A 19,624-nucleotide genomic window follows, 5' to 3' on the forward strand; every position below is an offset into this window, starting at 1 on the left:
TAGTAAAAAACTCTGGCAGATTCTTCCTCAAACTCTGCCAGAGAAGTAATAACACGCTCCGGTGCTATTGTAAAATAACAAACTTTTGATTGAAGTCATAAAAACTAAGTATAATCACCATAGTCCTCTCACACATCCTATCTAGTCGTTGGGTGCAAGAGAATGACTGGGACTGACGTAGAGGGGAGGAGCTATATGCAGCTCTGCTGGGTGAATCCTCTTGCATTTCCTGTTGGGGAGGAGTTATATCCCAGAAGTAATGATGACCCGTGGACTGATCACACATAACAGAAGAAAAATGCCAATGAACAAGCTTCTAGAAACCAGAAGCAATAAATAATGAGACTTAAATATTGTGGAGACAACAATGACGCTCAAATTTTTTAGCGCCAAAAAAGCCGCCCACATTATTTGGCGCCTAAATGCTTTTGGCGCCAAAAATGGCGCCACATCCGGTAACGCCGACATGTTTGGCGCAAAAACGTCAAAAAAATGACGCAACTTCCGGCGACACGTATGACGCCGGAAATGACAAGAAAATTTTTGCGCCAAGAAAGTCCGCGCCAAGAATGACGCGATAAAATGAAGCATTTTCAGCCCCCGCGAACCTAACAGCCCACAGGAAAAAATGTCAAATTTTAAGGTAAAAAAAAAACAGAATTTATGTTTACCTGATAAATTACTTTCTCCAACGGTGTGTCCGGTCCACGGCGTCATCCTTACTTGTGGGATATTCTCTTCCCCAACAGGAAATGGCAAAGAGCCCAGCAAAGCTGGTCACATGATCCCTCCTAGGCTCCGCCTTCCCCAGTCATTCGACCGACGTAAAGGAGGAATATTTGCATAGGAGAAATCATATGATACCGTGGTGACTGTAGTTAGAGAAAATAAATCATCAGACCTGATTAAAAAACCAGGGCGGGCCGTGGCCCGGACACACCGTTGGAGAAAGTAATTTATCAGGTAAACATAAATTCTGTTTTCTCCAACATAGGTGTGTCCGGTCCACGGCGTCATCCTTACTTGTGGGAACCAATACCAAAGCTTTAGGACACGGATGATGGGAGGGAGCAAATCAGGTCACCTAGATGGAAGACACCACGGCTTGCAAAACCTTTCTCCCAAAAATAGCCTCAGAAGAAGCAAAAGTATCAAATTTGTAAAATTTAGTAAAAGTGTGCAGTGAAGACCAAGTCGCTGCCTTACATATCTGATCAACAGAAGCCTCGTTCTTGAAGGCCCATGTGGAAGCCACGGCCCTAGTGGAATGAGCTGTGATTCTTTCAGGAGGCTGCCGTCCGGCAGTCTCATAAGCCAATCTGATGATGCTTTTAAGCCAAAAAGAGAGAGAGGTAGAAGTTGCTTTTTGACCTCTCCTTTTACCAGAATAAACAACAAACAAGGAAGATGTTTGTCTGAAATCCTTTGTAGCCTCTAAATAGAATTTTAGAGCACGAACTACATCCAAATTGTGCAACAAACGTTCCTTCTTTGAAACTGGATTCGGACACAAAGAAGGCACGACTATCTCCTGGTTAATATTTTTGTTAGAAACAACTTTCGGAAGAAAACCAGGTTTAGTACGCAAAACCACCTTATCTGCATGGAACACCAGATAAGGAGGAGAACACTGCAGAGCAGATAACTCTGAAACTCTTCTAGCAGAAGAAATTGCAACCAAAAACAAAACTTTCCAAGATAATAACTTGATATCAACGGAATGTAGGGGTTCAAACGGAACCCCCTGAAGAACTGAAAGAACTAAATTAAGACTCCAAGGAGGAGTCAAAGGTTTGTAAACAGGCTTGATTCTAACCAGAGCCTGAACAAAAGCTTGAACATCTGGCACAGCCGCCAGCTTTTTGTGAAGTAAAACAGATAAAGCAGAAATCTGTCCCTTCAAAGAACTTGCAGATAATCCTTTCTCCAAACCTTCTTGAAGAAAGGATAGAATCTTAGGAATTTTTATCTTGTTCCATGGGAATCCTTTAGATTCACACCAACAGATATATTTTTTCCATATTTTATGGTAGATCTTTCTAGTTACAGGCTTTCTGGCCTGAACAAGAGTATCAATGACAGAATCTGAGAACCCTCGCTTTGATAAAATCAAGCGTTCAATCTCCAAGCAGTCAGTTGGAGTGAGGCCAGATTCGGATGTTCGAACGGACCTTGAACAAGAAGGTCCTGTCTCAAAGGTAGCCTCCATGGAGGAGCCGATGACATATTCACCAGATCTGCATACCAAGTCCTGCGTGGCCACGCAGGAGCTATCAAGATCACCGATACCCTCTCCTGTTTGATCCTGGCTACCAGCCTGGGAATGAGAGGAAACGGTGGGAACACATAAGCTAGGTTGAAGCTCCAAGGTGCTACTAGTGCATCCACTAGAGTCGCCTTGGGATCCCTGGATCTGGACCCGTAGCAAGGAACCTTGAAGTTCTGACGAGACGCCATCAGATCCATGTCTGGAATGCCCCACAATTGAATTATTTGGGCAAAGATTTCCGGATGGAGTTCCCACTCCCCCGGATGAAATGTCTGACGACTCAGAAAATCCGCTTCCCAATTTTCCACTCCTGGGATGTGGATTGCAGACAAGTGGCAGGAGTGAGTCTCCGCCCATTGAATTATTTTGGTCACTTCTTCCATCGCCAGGGAACTCCTTGTTCCCCCCTGATGGTTGATATACGCAACAGTCGTCATGTTGTCTGATTGAAACCGTATGAATTTGGCCTTTGCTAGCTGAGGCCAAGCCTTGAGAGTATTGAATATCGCTCTCAGTTCCAGAATATTTATCGGGAGAAGAGATTCTTCCCGAGACCAAAGACCCTGAGCTTTCAGGGGTTCCCAGACCGCGCCCCAGCCCACCAGACTGGCGTCGGTCGTGACAATGACCCACTCTGGTCTGCGGAAGCTCATCCCTTGTGACAGGTTGTCCAGGGTCAGCCACCAACGGAGTGAATCTCTGGTCCTCTGATCTACTTGTATCGTCGGAGACAAGTCTGTATAATCCCCATTCCACTGACTGAGCATGCACAGTTGTAATGGTCTTAGATGAATTCGCGCAAAAGGAACTATGTCCATTGCCGCGACCATCAAACCTATTACTTCCATGCACTGCGCTATGGAAGGAAGAAGAACAGAATGAAGTACTTGACAAGAGCTTAGAAGTTTTGATTTTCTGGCCTCTGTCAGAAAAATCCTCATTTCTAAGGAGTCTATTATTGTTCCCAAGAAGGGAACTCTTGTTGACGGAGATAGAACTTTTTTCTATGTTCACTTTCCACCCGTGAGATCTGAGAAAGGCCAGGACAATGTCCGTATGAGCCTTTGCTTGTGGTAGAGACGACGCTTGAATCAGTATGTCGTCCAAGTAAGGTACTACTGCAATGCCCCTTGGTCTTAGCACCGCTAGAAGGGACCCTAGTACCTTTGTGAAAATTCTTGGAGCAGTGGCTAATCCGAATGGAAGTGCCACAAACTGGTAATGCTTGTCCAGAAAGGCGAACCTTAGGAACCGATGATGTTCCTTGTGGATAGGAATATGTAGATACGCATCCTTTAAATCCACCGTGGTTATGAATTGACCTTCCTGGATGGTAGGAAGAATTGTCCGAATGGTTTCCATTTTGAACGATGGAACCTTGAGAAATTTGTTTAGGATCTGAATGTTCCCTCTTTTTTGGGAACTATGAACAGATTGGAGTAGAATCCCATCCCTTGTTCTCCTAATGGAACAGGATGAATCACTCCCATTTTTAACAGGTCTTCTACACAATGTAAGAATGCCTGTCTTTTTATGTGGTCGGAAGACAATTGAGACCTGTGGAACCTCCCCCTTGGGGGTAGCTCCTTGAATTCCAGAAGATAACCTTGGGAGACTATTTCTAGCGCCCAAGGATCCAGAACATCTCTTGCCCAAGCCTGAGCGAAGAGAGAAAGTCTGCCCCCCACCAGATCCGGTCCCGGATCGGGGGCCAACATCTCATGCTGTCTTGGTAGCAGTGGCAGGTTTCTTGGCCTGCTTACCCTTGTTCCAGCCTTGCATTGGCCTCCAGGCTGGCTTGGTTTGAGAAGTATTACCCTCTTGCTTAGAGGATGTAGAACTTGGGGCTGGTCCGTTTCTGCGAAAGGGACGAAAATTTGGTTTATTTTTAGCCTTAAAAGACCTATCCTGAGGAAGGGTGTGGCCCTTACCCCCAGTGATATCTGAAATAATCTCTTTCAAGTCAGGGCCAAACAGCGTTTTCCCCTTGAAAGGTATGTTAAGCAATTTGTTCTTGGAAGACGCATCCGCTGACCAAGATTTTAGCCAAAGCGCTCTGCGCGCCACAATAGCAAACCCCGAATTTTTCGCCGCTAATCTAGCCAATTGCAAAGTGGCGTCTAAAGTAAAAGAGTTAGCCAATTTAAGAGCATGAATTCTGTCCATAATCTCCTCATAAGAAGAATCTTTATTGAGCGACTTTTCTAGTTCATCGAACCAGAAACACGCTGCTGTAGTGACAGGAACAATGCATAAAATTGGTTGTAGAAGGTAACCTTGCTGAACAAACATCTTTTTAAGCAAACCCTCTAATTTTTTATCCATAGGATCTTTGAAAGCACAACTATCTTCTATAGGGATAGTAGTGCGTTTATTTAGAGTAGAAACCGCCCCCTCGACCTTGGGGACTGTCTGCCATAAGTCCTTTCTGGGGTCGACCATAGGAAACAATTTCTTAAATATAGGGGGAGGGACAAAAGGTATGCCGGGCCTGTCCCATTCTTTGTTTACAATGTCCGCCACCCGCTTGGGTATAGGAAAAGCTTCGGGGGGCCCCGGGACCTCTAGGAACTTGTCCATCTTACATAATTTCTCTGGAATGACCAAATTCTCACAATCATCCAGAGTAGATAACACCTCCTTAAGCAGAGCGCGGAGATGTTCCAATTTAAATTTGAATGTAATCACATCAGGTTCAGCTTGTTGAGAAATTTTCCCTGAATCTGAAATTTCTCCCTCAGACAAAACCTCCCTGGCCCCCTCAGACTGGTGTAGGGGCATGTCAGAACCATTATCATCAGCGTCCTCATGCTCTTCGGTATTTTCTAAAACAGAGCAGTCGCGTTTTCGCTGATAAGTGGGCATTTTGGCTAAAATGTTTTTGATAGAATTATCCATTACAGCCGTTAATTGTTGCATAGTAAGGAGTATTGGCGCACTAGATGTACTAGGGGCCTCCTGTGTGGGCAAGACTGGCGTAGACGAAGGAGGGGAAGATGCAGTACCATGCTTACTCCCCTCACTTGAGGAATCATCTTGGGCATCATTTTCTCTAAATTTTGTGTCACATACATCACATCTATTTAAATGAGAAGGAACCTTGGCTTCCTCACATACAGAACATAGTCTATCTGATAGTTCAGACATGTTAAACAGGCATAAACTTGATAACAAAGTACAAAAAACGTTTTAAAATAAAACCGTTACTGTCACTTTAAATTTTAAACTGAACACACTTTATTACTGAATATGTGAAAAAGTATGAAGGAATTGTTCAAAATTCACCAAAATTTCACCACAGTGTCTTAAAGCCTTAAAAGTATTGCACACCAAATTTGAAAGCTTTAACTCTTAAAATAACGGAACCGGAGCCGTTTTTATATTTAACCCCTATACAGTCCCTGGTATCTGCTTTGCTGAGACCCAACCAAGCCCAGAGGGGAATACAATACCAAATGACGCCTTCAGTAAGCTTTTTCTATGTATCTGAGCTCCTCACACATGCATCTGCATGCCTTGCTTTCCAAAAACAACTGCGCATTAGTGGCGCGAAAATGAGGCTCTGCCTATGATTAGAGAAGGCCCCCAGTGAAAAAGGAGTCCAATACAGTGCCTGCCGGTTATTTAACATAATTCCCAAGAATAAAATAACTCCTCAAAGCTAAAAACTATTAAAAATGCTTATAAATCAATCGTTTTAGCCCAGAAAAATGTCTACCAGTCTTTAAAGCCCTTGTGAAGCCCTTTATTCTTATTTAATAAAAATGGCTTACCGGATCCCATAGGGAAAATGACAGCTTCCAGCATTACCAAGTCTTGTTAGAAATGTGTCATACCTCAAGCAGCAAAAGTCTGCTCACTGTTTCCCCCAACTGAAGTTAATTCCTCTCAACAGTCCTGTGTGGAAACAGCCATCGATTTTAGTAACGGTTGCTAAAATCATTTTCCTCTTACAAACAGAAATCTTCATCTCTTTTCTGTTTCAGAGTAAATAGTACATACCAGCACTATTTTAAAATAACAAACTTTTGATTGAAGAATAAAAACTACATTTAAACACCAAAAAACTCTAAGCCATCTCCGTGGAGATGTTGCCTGTACAACGGCAAAGAGAATGACTGGGGAAGGCGGAGCCTAGGAGGGATCATGTGACCAGCTTTGCTGGGCTCTTTGCCATTTCCTGTTGGGGAAGAGAATATCCCACAAGTAAGGATGACGCCGTGGACCGGACACACCTATGTTGGAGAAAATTGAATTATTCATATGCATTATCCCAAATATGAAACTGACTGTCTGAAAATAAGGAACGTTGAACATCCTCAATCAAGGCAAATAAATGTTTAAACACATATATTTAGAACTTTACATAAAAGTGCCCAACCATAGCTTAGAGTGTCACAGAAAATAAGACTTACTTACCCCAGGACACTCATCTACATGTAGTAGAAAGCCAAACCAGTACTGAAACGAGAATCAGTAGAGGTAATGGTATATATAAGAGTATATCGTCGATCTGAAAAGGGAGGTAAGAGATGAATCTCTACGACCGATAACAGAGAACCTATGAAATAGACCCCGTAGAAGGAGATCATTGAATTCAAATAGGCAATACTCTCTTCACATCCCTCTGACATTCACTGCACGCTGAGAGGAAAACCGGGCTCAAACCTGCTGCGGAGCGCATATCAACGTAGAATCTAGCACAAACTTACTTCACCACCTCCACAGGAGGCAAAGTTTGTAAAAACTGATTTGTGGGTGTGGTGAGGGGTGTATTTATAGGCATTTTGAGGTTTGGGAAACTTTGCCCCTCCTGGTAGGAATGTATATCCCATACGTCACTAGCTCATGGACTCTTGCTAATTACATGAAAGAAATATTGATTGGTAATCTCACCTCCTGAGAGTCCCAAACCCCTTGTGCTGTCAGAGACCCCCAAACAGCTCCCCAACCTGTCAGACTTGCATCTGTTGAAATCACAGTCCAGGTCGGAAGAACAAAAGAAGCCCCCTGAACTAAATGATGTTGATCTGTCCACCACGTCAGAGTGTGTCGTACAATCGGTTTTAAAGATATTAATTGAGATATCTTTGTGTAATCCCTGCACCACTGGTTCAGCATACAGAGCTGAAGAGGTCGCATGTGAAAACGAGCAAAGGGGATCGCGTCCGATGCAGCAGTCATAAGACCTAGAATATCCATGCATAAGGCTACCGAAGGGAATGATTGTGATTGAAGGTTTCGACAGGCTGAGATCAATTTTAGACGGTTACCCTTGTCTGAGGAATCAATTAACTTTTCGGTAAATTGATCCTCCAACCATGATTTTGAAGAAACAACACAAGTCGATTCGTATGAGATTCTGCTAAATGGGAAGACTGAGCAAGTACCAAGATATCGTCCAAATAAGGAAATACCACAATACCCTGTTCTCTGATTACAGACAGAAGGGCACCGAGAACCTTTGTAAAAATTCTTGGAGCAGTTGCTAGGCCAAACGGCAGAGCCACAAACTGGTAATGCTTGTCTAGGAAAGAGAATCTCAGAAACTGATAGTGATCTGGATGAATCGGAATATGCAGATATGCATCCTGAAAATCTATTGTGGACATATAATGCCCTTGCTGAACAAAAGGCAGGATAGTCCTTATAGTTACCATTTTGAATGTTGGTATCCTTACATAACGATTCAATATTTTTAGATCCAGAACTGGTCTGAAGGAATTCTCCTTCTTTGGTACAATGAAGAGATTTGAATAAAACCCCAGCCCCTGTTCCAGAACTGGAACTAGCATAATTACTCCAGCCAACTCTAGATCTGAAACACATTTCAGAAATGCTTGAGCTTTCACTGGATTTACTGGGACACGGAAAAGAAAAAATCTCTTTGCAGGAGGCCTTATCTTGAAGCCAATTCTGTACCCTTCTGAAACAATGTTCTGAATCCAAAGATTGTGAATTGAATTGATCCAAATTTCTTTGAAATATAGTAATCTGCCCCCTACCAGCTGGGCTGGAATGAGGGCTGCACCTTCATGTGGACTTGGGAGCTGGCTTAGGTTTTCTAAAAGGCTTGGATTTATTCCAGACTGGAGATGGTTTCCAAACTGATACCACTCCTGTGGGTGAAGGATCAGGCTTTTGTTCCTTATTGTGACGAAAGGAACGAAAACGATTATTAGACCTAAATTTACCTTTAGATTTTTTATCCTGTGGTAAAAAAGTTCCTTTCCCTCCAGTAACAGTTGAGATAATAGAATCCAACTGAGAACCAAATAATTTATTACCCTGGAAAGAAAGGGAAAGCAAAGTTGACTTAGAAGACATATCAGCATTCCAAGTTTTAAGCCATAAAGCTCTTCTAGCTAAAATAGCTAGAGACATATAACAGTCATCAACTCTAATGATATCAAAGATGGCATCACAAATAAAGTTATTAGCATGTTGAAGAAGATTAACAATGCTATGAGAATTATGATCTGTTACTTGTTGCGCTAAAGCTTCTAACCAAAAAGTTGAAGCTGTAGCAACATCCGCTAAAGATATAGCAGGTCTAAGAAGATTACCTGAACATAAGTAAGCTTTTCTTAGAAAGGATTCAATCTTCCTATCTAAAGGATCCTTAAAGGAAGTAATATCTGCCGTAGGAATAGTAGTACGTTTAGCAAGAGTAGAGATAGCCCCATCAACTTTAGGGATTTTGTCCCAAAACTCTAATCTGTCAGATGGCACAGGATATAATTGCTTAAAACGTTTAGAAGGAGTAAATGAATTACCCAAATTATTCCATTCCCTGGAGATTACTTCAGAAATAGCATCAGGGACAGGAAAAACTTCTGGAATAACTACAGGAGATTTAAGAACCTTATTTAAACGTTTAGATTTAGTATCAAGAGGACCAGAATCCTCTATTTCTAATGCAATTAAAACTTCTTTAAGTAAAGAACGAATAAATTCCATTTTGAATAAATATGAAGATTTATCAGCATCAACCTCTGAGACAGAATCCTCTGAACCAGAGGAACCATTATCAGAATCAGAATGATGATGTTCATTTAAAAATTCATCTGAAAAATGAGAAGTTTTAAAAGACCTTTTACGTTTACTAGGAGGAGAAATAACAGACATAGCCTTCTTAATGGATTTAGAAACAAAATGTCTTATGTTAACAGGAACACTCTGAGTATTAGATGTTGACGGAACAGCAACAGGTAATGTAACATTACTAAAGGAAATATTATCTGCATTAACAAGTTTGTCATGACATTCATTACAAACAGCTGGAGGAACAGATACCATAAGTTTACAACAGATACACTTAACTTTGGTAGATCCAGCACCAGGCAGCGTTTTTCCAGAAGTATCTTCTGACTCAGTGTCAATCTGGGACATCTTACAATATGTAATAGAAAAAACAACATATAAAGCAAAATTGATCAAATTCCTTAAATGACAGTTTCAGGAATGGGAAAAAATGCCAGTGAACAAGCTTCTAGCAACCAGAAGCAATAAATAATGAGACTTAAATAATGTGGAGACAATAGTGACGCCCATATTTTTTAGCGCCAAAAAAGACGCCCACATATTAAATTACGCCACATCCGGAACGCCGACACTTTTGGCGCAAAAAAACGTCAAAAATGACGCAACTTCCGGCGACACGTATGACGCCGGAAACAGAAAAAAAAATTTGCGCCAAAAAAGTCAGCGCCAAGAATGACGCAATAAAATGAAGCATTTTCAGCCCCCGCGAGCCTAACAGCCCACAGGGAAAAAAGTCAAATTTTAAGGTAAGAAAAAAATTGATTATTCATATGCATTATCCAAAATATGAAACTGACTGTCTGAAATAAGGAATGTTTGAACATCCTGAGTCAAGGCAAATAAATGTTTGAATACATATATTTAGAACTTTACATAAAAGTGCCCAACCATAGCTTAGAGTGTCACAGAAAATAAGACTTACTTACCCCAGGACACTCATCTACATGTAGTAGAAAGCCAAACCAGTACTGAAACGAGAATCAGTAGAGGTAATGGTATATATAAGAGTATATCGTCTATCTGAAAAGGGAGGTAAGAGATGAATCTCTACGACCGATAACAGAGAACCTATGAAATAGACCCCGTAGAAGGAGATCATTGAATTCAAATAGGCAATACTCTCTTCACATCCCTCTGACATTCACTGCACGCTGAGAGGAAAACCGGGCTCCAACCTGCTGCGGAGCGCATATCAACGTAGAATCTAGCACAAACTTACTTCACCACCTACATAGGAGGCAAAGTTTGTAAAAACTGATTTGTGGGTGTGGTGAGGGGTGTATTTATAGGCATTTTGAGGTTTGGGAAACTTTGCCCACCTCCTGGTAGGAATGTATATCCCATACGTCACTAGCTCATGGACTCTTGCTAATTACATGAAAGAAAGCAAGATGTGACTACTCCCAGTCACATGGTGCCTCCTGCAGGACCGCCCCAGCGTAATAAAAACTGGTCACGCTAAAACCTGTATGCTCTGTATCAGCCTAAGAGCCTAAAATGTCTCCTTACACATACGCAGTCAAAATCACATAAAAATGATTAAAAAGACCCCACTGTTCAATAATCCCCCTCAGGAGATAGTAACCCTTGATTCCATAAAGATAAAGGAGTCCCACTGAGACCCTGTCTTCTACTGTTAACGTGTGTATAAAATGAAACACTCTTATCGGAATCCAATCCGTGGAACAGCAACAGGGTACTTCAAGTTTGACAGATAATAGCAACGCCTCTGACATGGACTTGAGTGAAAAAAAGCAGGCAGCGAAACTCATCAATGCTGATTGCTTATAGGAGCTGTTAATCCGAGTCTGGATGGTTTTGCAGAAAGACTCTCCCTGCATCTCCAGACTATAACTTTCATCAATGCTCTCACTGAGAGGCTGACAAGACTACTTTAAACTCCAGTTCCATCCTGAAGGGCAGATACCCCTCATGAGAAACTTCTCCGAAAAAAACTCGGACACTTCTCTGCCAACCTCCTGTGACGAAAGACAAAAGAATGACTGGGGTATGAGGGAAATGGGGGAGGTATTTAAGCCTTTGTCTAAGGTGTATCTGCCTTCTCCTGGTGGCCGGGTTCTGTATTCCCACAAGTAATGAATGCAGCCGTGGACTCTCCCTGTATTTAGGAGGAAAAGATTAACAGGCAGGTAATGAGTAAATCAAAATACAGATAATGATTTAAACATAACATTAAAAACAGGATAAATAACATAACCTTACACCCAAATAAAGAAGCAATGAAATCTTACTCCCTCACCAGAGGCTAAGCAAGCTTCAGGAGCATTAATAATCCATATATCATCGGAAGAAAACTAACCGGATGACAAGCCCAACATTCAAACGTGCACAAGAGACTAAGGGTGCCAAAACAAAGCACCCTAGAAATCTGACACAAACGCTATTGACACATGAAAGAAAAAAAAAATAGCATGCGCAATCACACCAACAAATGGAGAGAGAGAAAAAAAAAACAAGAGGTGCGCAATCAAGCTGACACATGAAAAAACAAATACTTGATGCACCTCAAGGCCTACATGGGGTAAAATAAGGTAGTCATATACCGAAGCCTAAAATGCTTGACATAATGGTCCCCAGGCTATGATATACCCATAAAAACTTACTAACAACCTATAGACTATTAAAGTACCCAACAATAGCCATACTTAACTGATAGGCACCCATACTACTGGCTGGACTTAACACAAGCAGAAAAAACTGCTTCCAAGTGCTGTATACGTGAAAGCAAAGTATCTAAACATATTGAATATAAGGTTGAACAAACAGGAGGCGGCAAGAGACCGCTGCCAGCAACACCTGTGGAAGGCCTGTGAAGAACTCCTACAGGGAGTTCTGGTGCTACTACCCATACTCCAAAGAAACCCCTCTGTCCAAACATTAGCTCTCTGAGAGGAAGCTGAGCATCAAATAGAACCAAGCTGGGCCTCAAATAGAACCATTCTCACAAACACCTGGAGTACCTTCCTTCTTTATCTTCCTCCTGCGAAGGCAAAGACAAGACAAGTTTCTAGTAAGGTGGTGGGGGGTGTTTTAAGGTCTCTGAGTTTTGGGATCTTTGCCTCCTCCTAGTGGTCAAGAGTATAATTCCCAGGAGTAATGGCTTGTGGACTCTCACCACCTTTATGAAAGAAAATAATTGCATTGATGTTTGATTTTTCTTAATTTATGATTACATTTCGAGTGTATTGTCCTTTTACAATAATACAGCATTCAATTAATTTCTCCAAATAAAAAGAAACTATATTTAGCGTAATTTTTATTGAGTGAAGTTACAATTTTGACCATCTCTACAAAAAATTTTTTTTCAGTTGCTACATAATTTAAACAAAGACCAAAAGAAAGCGTTTTCTCTCATTGATATTCCACTTTGATAGTGGACAATGCACAGTAAAATTATATTCGACCCATTAAAGTTGGGTGCAATTGAAACGTAGAAATGTTAAAAAGAGCATTTTCGCCACCCAATTTAGGAATTTTTATTTTATTTAAATTTTTTTTTACATATGACCCAAGTTATTTGTGATGTGTAATTAACTTCAGAAACAATGTTATAAGCAAGAAGCTGGAATTCAATAAGAAGATGAGCTACACAATATACTAACTTAAAATTCATTATTAAAGCACCCTGCAAACAATTCTACAGGACCAAAAAAATGGTTTTGCAGATCAAAGATAGAGCACATTTCGATAAAGCCAAGATAATGTAGTTAAAGGGATACTAAACCCAAATTTCATCTTTCATGATTCAGAGCATGCAATTTTAAGCAACTTTCTAATTTACTTCGATTATCAAATTTTCTTCGTTCTCTTGCTATCTTTATTTGAAAAAGAAGGCATTTAAGCTAAGGAGCCAGAAATTTTTTGGTCCAGATACTGGATAGCACTTGTCTATTGGTGGGTACATTTAACCACCAATCAGCAAGCACAACCCAGGTTGTGAAGCAAAAATGGACCGGCTTCTAAACTTACATTTTTGCTTTTCAAATACAGATAGCAGAGAATAAAGAAAAAATAATAAAATAGGAGCAAATTAGAAAGTTGCTTTAACTTGCATGCTCTATCTGAATCATGAAAGAAAAAATTTGGGTTGAGTGTCCCTTTAATAAAGAACATGTTATGCAAAACAATCTTCATCTCTGATGCACGTGTAATAAATCAAACAAAACATCTCATTAACATATTCATAACAAAAAAGGTTTGTGCACACATTCCAAACTATTCCATATTCATCCTAAATAGGTGTTAGGAAAACTATTATTACAAAAACAAACAACGCTCAAGCAACATTGTTAAAATAGTGCAAAATTAAATAAATGCATGCCTTCAATCTATGAAACGTATGTCTGTATTTGTTAGCAAATATTGTGCTGACTTATACTGTGCTAGAATATCACCTAACAGCCGTATTGTCAATGGATAGAAGAATATGGCTATGCTTTAATTTGCTCTATGACCTGAGCTTCTGATTTACGCTGGGAGTACCAGTGTCTCATCTTTCCAACAGTCAAACCTTACAGAACTGCAATACAAGGAAAATGAGCAGCAATAAAAAAAAAAAAAAAATACTGGGTAGTTGGCTGTTTAAAGGGACACGAAAGCCAAATTTCTTCTTTCATAATTCAGAAAGAGCATGTCATTCTTTCCCATGTATATTCTCTTGGTATCCTTTGTTAAAGTGAATGTAAACTTTCGACAATTAGTGCCCGGTTTTTAAAAATACTATTAAGAACAGGAGCACTTTTATTGCTGAAAGTTTACATTGCACCATATTTTTACAAATACTTACCTTTTACATCTTAAAAGCCGGATTGGCATAACCCGCCTACAGGTCCTCTGTAAATACGTCACCAATGACTAAACCAGCTTCCTCCAATCACGGCTTGTCCCCCAGAGCGTCCATCTCGTGAGGCCCTGTCGTGATTGAAGGAAGCCGGTTTCGTCATTGGCGACGTATTTACAGAGGACCTGCAGGCGGGAGAAGCTGAGCCAGCTTTGAAGAAGTAAAGGGTAAATATTTGCAAAATACGGTGCAATGTAAACTTTCATCAATGAAAGTGCCCGTTTTTAATAGTATATTTAAAAACTGGGCACTAATTGATGAAAGCTTACATTTACTTTAAATGTTCTGCAATGCACTACTGGGAGCTAGCTGAACTGGGTAAGCCAATGACAAAAGGCATATAAGTGCAGCAACAGCTATGTCCCAGTAGTGCATTTGTGCCCCCTAAGCCAACCTAATTATGCTTTTCAATAGGGATGTGCATTTGTGATATTTGGGCCTATACAAATGCCAAAGATCGCAACCACAAGCTGCAATCAGCAATTTTCAGAGCTAGATTTATTTTTGTTAAAGTGAAACACATTAAGATCTTGGTGTGTTTCACTTTCACAAGCATAAATCAGCCCCAAAAATTGCGGCCACCATCTTTGGCCTTTGGATCAGCATGAGTATCATGAAGGCACATCCCAACTTTTAAACAAAGGATACCAAGAGAACAAAACAAATTTGATAATACAAGTGTATTGGAAAGCTATTTAAGATTGCATGCTCTGTGTGGATCATGAAAGTTTAAATTTTGACTTTACTGTCCATTTAAGCTTATTTGTGCAGTGCTCAAATTGCTTTTAAAATCTGTCGGCCAAGGCTCTTTTTGGCAGAGTAGGTACTTAAACTTAATTTTATACATCTCCAGTGCCTGTTAAAAGGTGAACAGTAGGAAAAAGAGGAGGAACAGCAAAAGTAAAAGAGTAAGTGGTTCAGGAAAACATTGAAAAGAAAAAAAAATAGCTTTGAAGGGAAGGTAGGATTATGAAAGAGGTGGGATTGATGATTTTGAAGTACAATGTTTTCCACTTACTCTTCACCCCTTTTTTCCCCTTGCGCTCCTTTTTGTATTGCTCCTTGAGTTTGGTAATTACTCCCTGATCCACATTCCAGGATTCCGGTATGGGACACTGGTCGTCCTTTTCTAAACAGTGAAAGAAATCAAACACATTCCTCTTCAATACAATTGGTGTCACCTGCACTGTTTACGGATGGTGAATCCTGAGAATTTCTCCCTTTCATTCATTTTTTCTTTATTTTTTAAATTGAAGGGGCAAAAACAAAATACACAAACATTTTCATATCTAAAAAAAACAGCTCAGGAGAAGAAAAATGAGCAGAATATTTTCTGCAGTCGCATGTGGTTTAAAGGAACCATCTGCTGGGCACAACTACAATAGAATGGTTACTATGTTTTTTTTTTTTTTTACTCCTGAGCCTGCAGTTCTCTTCCACGCAGTACTACTATTTTATTAACACCCTAAATATGCCAGATGGTGAAGCCCTACCAACTGGATTGTGCACAACAATTTATTATTGCATTGACGCCATTACTCTATGTCAGGGGTTTTAAAACCTGTCCTCAGGCCTCCCTAAACAGGCCAGATTTTAAGGATTACCCAAAAACTTTTCTTTCATGATTGAGCTAGAGCAGGAAATTTGAAAAGTTTCTTATTTATTTCTATTATCACATTTTCTTTGTCCTTAAAGGGACATGACACCCACATTTTTTCTTTTATGATTTAGAAAGAGAATGCAATTTTAAACATCTTTCTAATTTACTTCTATTATCTAATTTGCTTTATTCTCTTGATATTCTTTGCTGAAAAGCATATCTAGATATGCTCAGTAGCTGCTGATTGGTTGCTGCACATAGAAACCTCGTGTGATTGGCTCACCATGTGCATTGCTTTTTCTTCAACTAAGGATATCTTAAAAATGAAGCAAAATAAATAATGGAAGTAAATTGTAATGTTGTTTAAATTTATATTCTCTATCTGGATCATGAAAGAAAGATTTTGGGTTTAGTGGCCCTTTAAGCTTAGGAGCTGGCAGCAGTTTTGCATACATTACCTAGAGCACTAGATGGCAGCATTATTTCCTGCCATGAAGTGCTCCGGACATCTACCTGTGTGCACTGCCTCTGCCACAGGGTATGATAATACCTGTGCTTCAAGATGGTAACACCCAAAATGAAGAGGCACCACCATATGGCACCTATTAAAGGGACATTAAACACTAAATAAATTATTGCTTGAAATGAGTTTTCAGAGGAAAGATTAACCTGAGAAAAATGTGTACATGGATTCTTTAAAATGGTATTAGTTGTTTAAATATTAAACACGGGTAAAGTTAATGTCTATAAAGCAGTGGGCACCGCCATACTGTAACTTAGGTTACCCTGCAGGGTCAATTAGGAACGGTTATAAATGGCTTACAAGACGAGTATGCAACCAATGACTGTGTTGAATATTTACTTATGTTTATCATCAATTGGAATGGCCACAATTTTCAGAATTAAAATACAGGAAAGGAGAACAAAATAAATAATGAAAGTATATTGCAAACTTGTTTTACTACATGTTATTAAACCATTTATATTATTATCCTGAGGTATTTAACGTCCCTTTAAGTTATAAAAATGGAAGACCAGCTTTGAAGAGCGCTTCAAACAAATAATTAAATATAATAAGTAGTAACCATTCTAATGTAGTTGTGCTGAGTAATTTAATGTCCCTTTAAGTTTTTTTTTCTTTTTCATAAAGGTGTTAAAACACGAGCTTATTATATTTAATATAAAATACGTGTTTTTTTTTTAAGAAACGTAAACCAATTACTGTATATGTTTTAACATTAATGATGTCCCCTAATGATTAAAATTAATTTGGTGAACCTGAACGCAAAATAGTTTTAAAACCTTATTTTAAGCAACAAAAAAAAATATAGCCAGAAAAAAATTAAACGGGGAGGGGGGTTCATGTCCCTTTAATTGTATATATGTATGGCTTTTAAACATAATATTTCTTTATAAAATGTTGAAAACAAATCTCTGCTTATTGGCTGCCCATAAATTGATATTACATAAAATGATATACAGGGCAATAAAAAAAAACACAACAAAAAAACAGAGCGAATTTACATTTCATTTTAACTCATTTTTCTCTAAGAGTATAAACATGAAAGGTGGTGAACCTCAAAACATTTGCACCAAACAACTGCATACAAAACAGTTGCTCTCATAGTACATTTAAAAGGGACATGAAACCCCAAAAATTATTTCATGATTCAGGTATAGCATACAATTTTAAACAACTTTGCAATTTATTGAGATCATCAAAATTAGCAGCATTCCCTTGGTAACCTTTGTTGAAAAAGCAGCAATACGCTAAACACATCAAGTGAGCCAATTCCCAGTGGCATATATATGCAACCACAAATCAGCAGCTAGCCCCAGTAGTGCTGATCCTGAGCCTACCTAGGTATGCTTTTCAACAAAGGATAACAAAAGGACAAAGAAAACTAGGTAATAGAAGCAATTTGGAAACTTGTTTAAAATTACACGCTCTGGCTCACTGGTTTTGAAACCTGTCTTCAGGCCTCCCTAACGGGCCAGATTTTGAGGATATGTGAACTAGAGCACAGGTAAAATAATCAGCTGATTAGTAAAGTGGTTATTAACCTGCTCTCACTCAAGGTAATCCGGAATATCTGGCCTGTTAGGGAGGCCGAGGACAGGTTTCAAAACCAGTGCTCTAGCTAAATCATGCAAGACAAATTTGGGGTTTCATGTCCATTTAAAAGGATAGATTTCTACCATCTACTTAACATTAAAGGGACATAAAACCTAAACATTTTCCTTCATGATTTAGATAGAGGTACAGATTAAAAAAAAGTTACCAATGTACTTCTACTATCAAATTTACTTTATTCCCTTGGTATCTTAATGAAAAGCTGGCAGGTAGGATAGCACCAAATGGCAGCATATTGGCAAGAATACTTTAACCAGGGCTAAAAATTTCAACCACTAACTATCCATCACCTGCCCACACACAAAACTACCCCACCCTCCATTTGCATACGTTTAGGCATAGTGAAACACCTTATTGTGCAGCCATTTTGTTTTTCTTTTTAAATGTTAAAACATTAACTTAAGCCCTCTTAACTCCTCCATAGCAGTGCTATAGTGCAGGTGTGTGATTTCAAGGCCGGGATCATAATTACCATTAAAAATATACATTTGCTGGTCATTTTGCACAGTGCATAGACAGAAATTATCTACCTCTCTACTCACCCCAGTTAAATTTCTACTAGGCCACAGCAAGTGGAAATATTTAGCCCAGTTTTGATATTATACATTTTTAAGGGCTCTAGCTAGCAGCAATGTTTCCTACCATGTAGCGTTTCCAGACACGTGCATGCTACCTACCTATGTAAGCTCTTCAACAAAGAATATAATGTTAACTAAGTACATTGTAAACTTTTTTAAAAAAATATTGTATGCTCTGTCTGAATAAAGAAAGAAAAGAAAAAAATGATGATTACCTGATCAATTAATTTCCGGGCATGGAGAGTCCACGAAACATTCTAATTACTAGTGGCATATTCACTTCTGGCCAGCAGGAGGAGGCAAAGAGCACCCCAGCAGAGCTGTTAAGTATCACTTCCCTTACCCATAACCCCCAGTCATTCGGCAAAAGGGAAACGGAAAAAGAAGATAACAAGGTTATAGAGGTGCCTGAGGACTAAAAAACATAATTTATGTAAGAACTTACCTGATAAATTCATTTCTTTCATATTAGCAAGAGTCCATGAGCTAGTGACGTATGGGATATACATTCCTACCAGGAGGGGCAAAGTTTCCCAAACCTCAAAATGCCTATAAATACACCCCTCACCACACCCACAATTCAGTTTAACGAATAGCCAAGAAGTGGGGTGATAAAAAAGTGCGAAAGCATATAAAATAAGGAATTGGAATAATTGTGCTTTATACAAAATCATAACCACCACAAAAAAAGGGCGGGCCTCATGGACTCTTGCTAATATGAAAGAAATGAATTTATCAGGTAAGTTCTTACATAAATTATGTTTTCTTTCATGTAATTAGCAAGAGTCCATGAGCTAGTGACGTATGGGATAATGACTACCCAAGAAGTGGATCTTTCCACACAAGAGTCACTAGAGAGGGAGGGATAAAATAAAGACAGCCAATTCCTGCTGAAAATAATCCACACCCAAAATAAAGTTTAACGAAAAACATAAGCAGAAGATTCAAACTGAAACCGCTGCCTGAAGTACTTTTCTACCAAAAACTGCTTCAGAAGAAGAAAATACATCAAAATGGTAGAATTTAGTAAAAGTATGCAAAGAGGACCAAGTCGCTGCTTTGCAGATCTGGTCAACCGAAGCTTCATTCTTAAACGCCCAGGAAGTAGAAACTGACCTAGTAGAATGAGCTGTAATCC

The 19,624-nt window shown here is 39.5% G+C and overlaps 1 protein-coding gene across 2 annotated transcripts in view; it reads right to left on the minus strand.

Annotated features, from left to right (window-relative positions):
* Positions 1-19,624, minus strand: part of STRN (striatin) — a 574,950-nt gene that overhangs the window by 179,708 nt on the left and 375,618 nt on the right. Inside the window, exon 8 of one of the 2 annotated variants that reach the window (XM_053711827.1) lies at positions 15,193-15,303. The exons of the other annotated variant lie outside the window; for it this stretch is intronic. Coding sequence (XP_053567802.1) covers positions 15,193-15,303 — 111 coding nt within the window. The remainder of the gene's footprint in view (positions 1-15,192; positions 15,304-19,624) is intronic. 2 annotated transcript variants of the gene reach the window in all.

This window comes from Bombina bombina, chromosome 4 (assembly GCF_027579735.1).
Source record: "Bombina bombina isolate aBomBom1 chromosome 4, aBomBom1.pri, whole genome shotgun sequence".
In the NCBI taxonomy this organism is placed as follows: domain Eukaryota; kingdom Metazoa; phylum Chordata; class Amphibia; order Anura; family Bombinatoridae; genus Bombina; species Bombina bombina.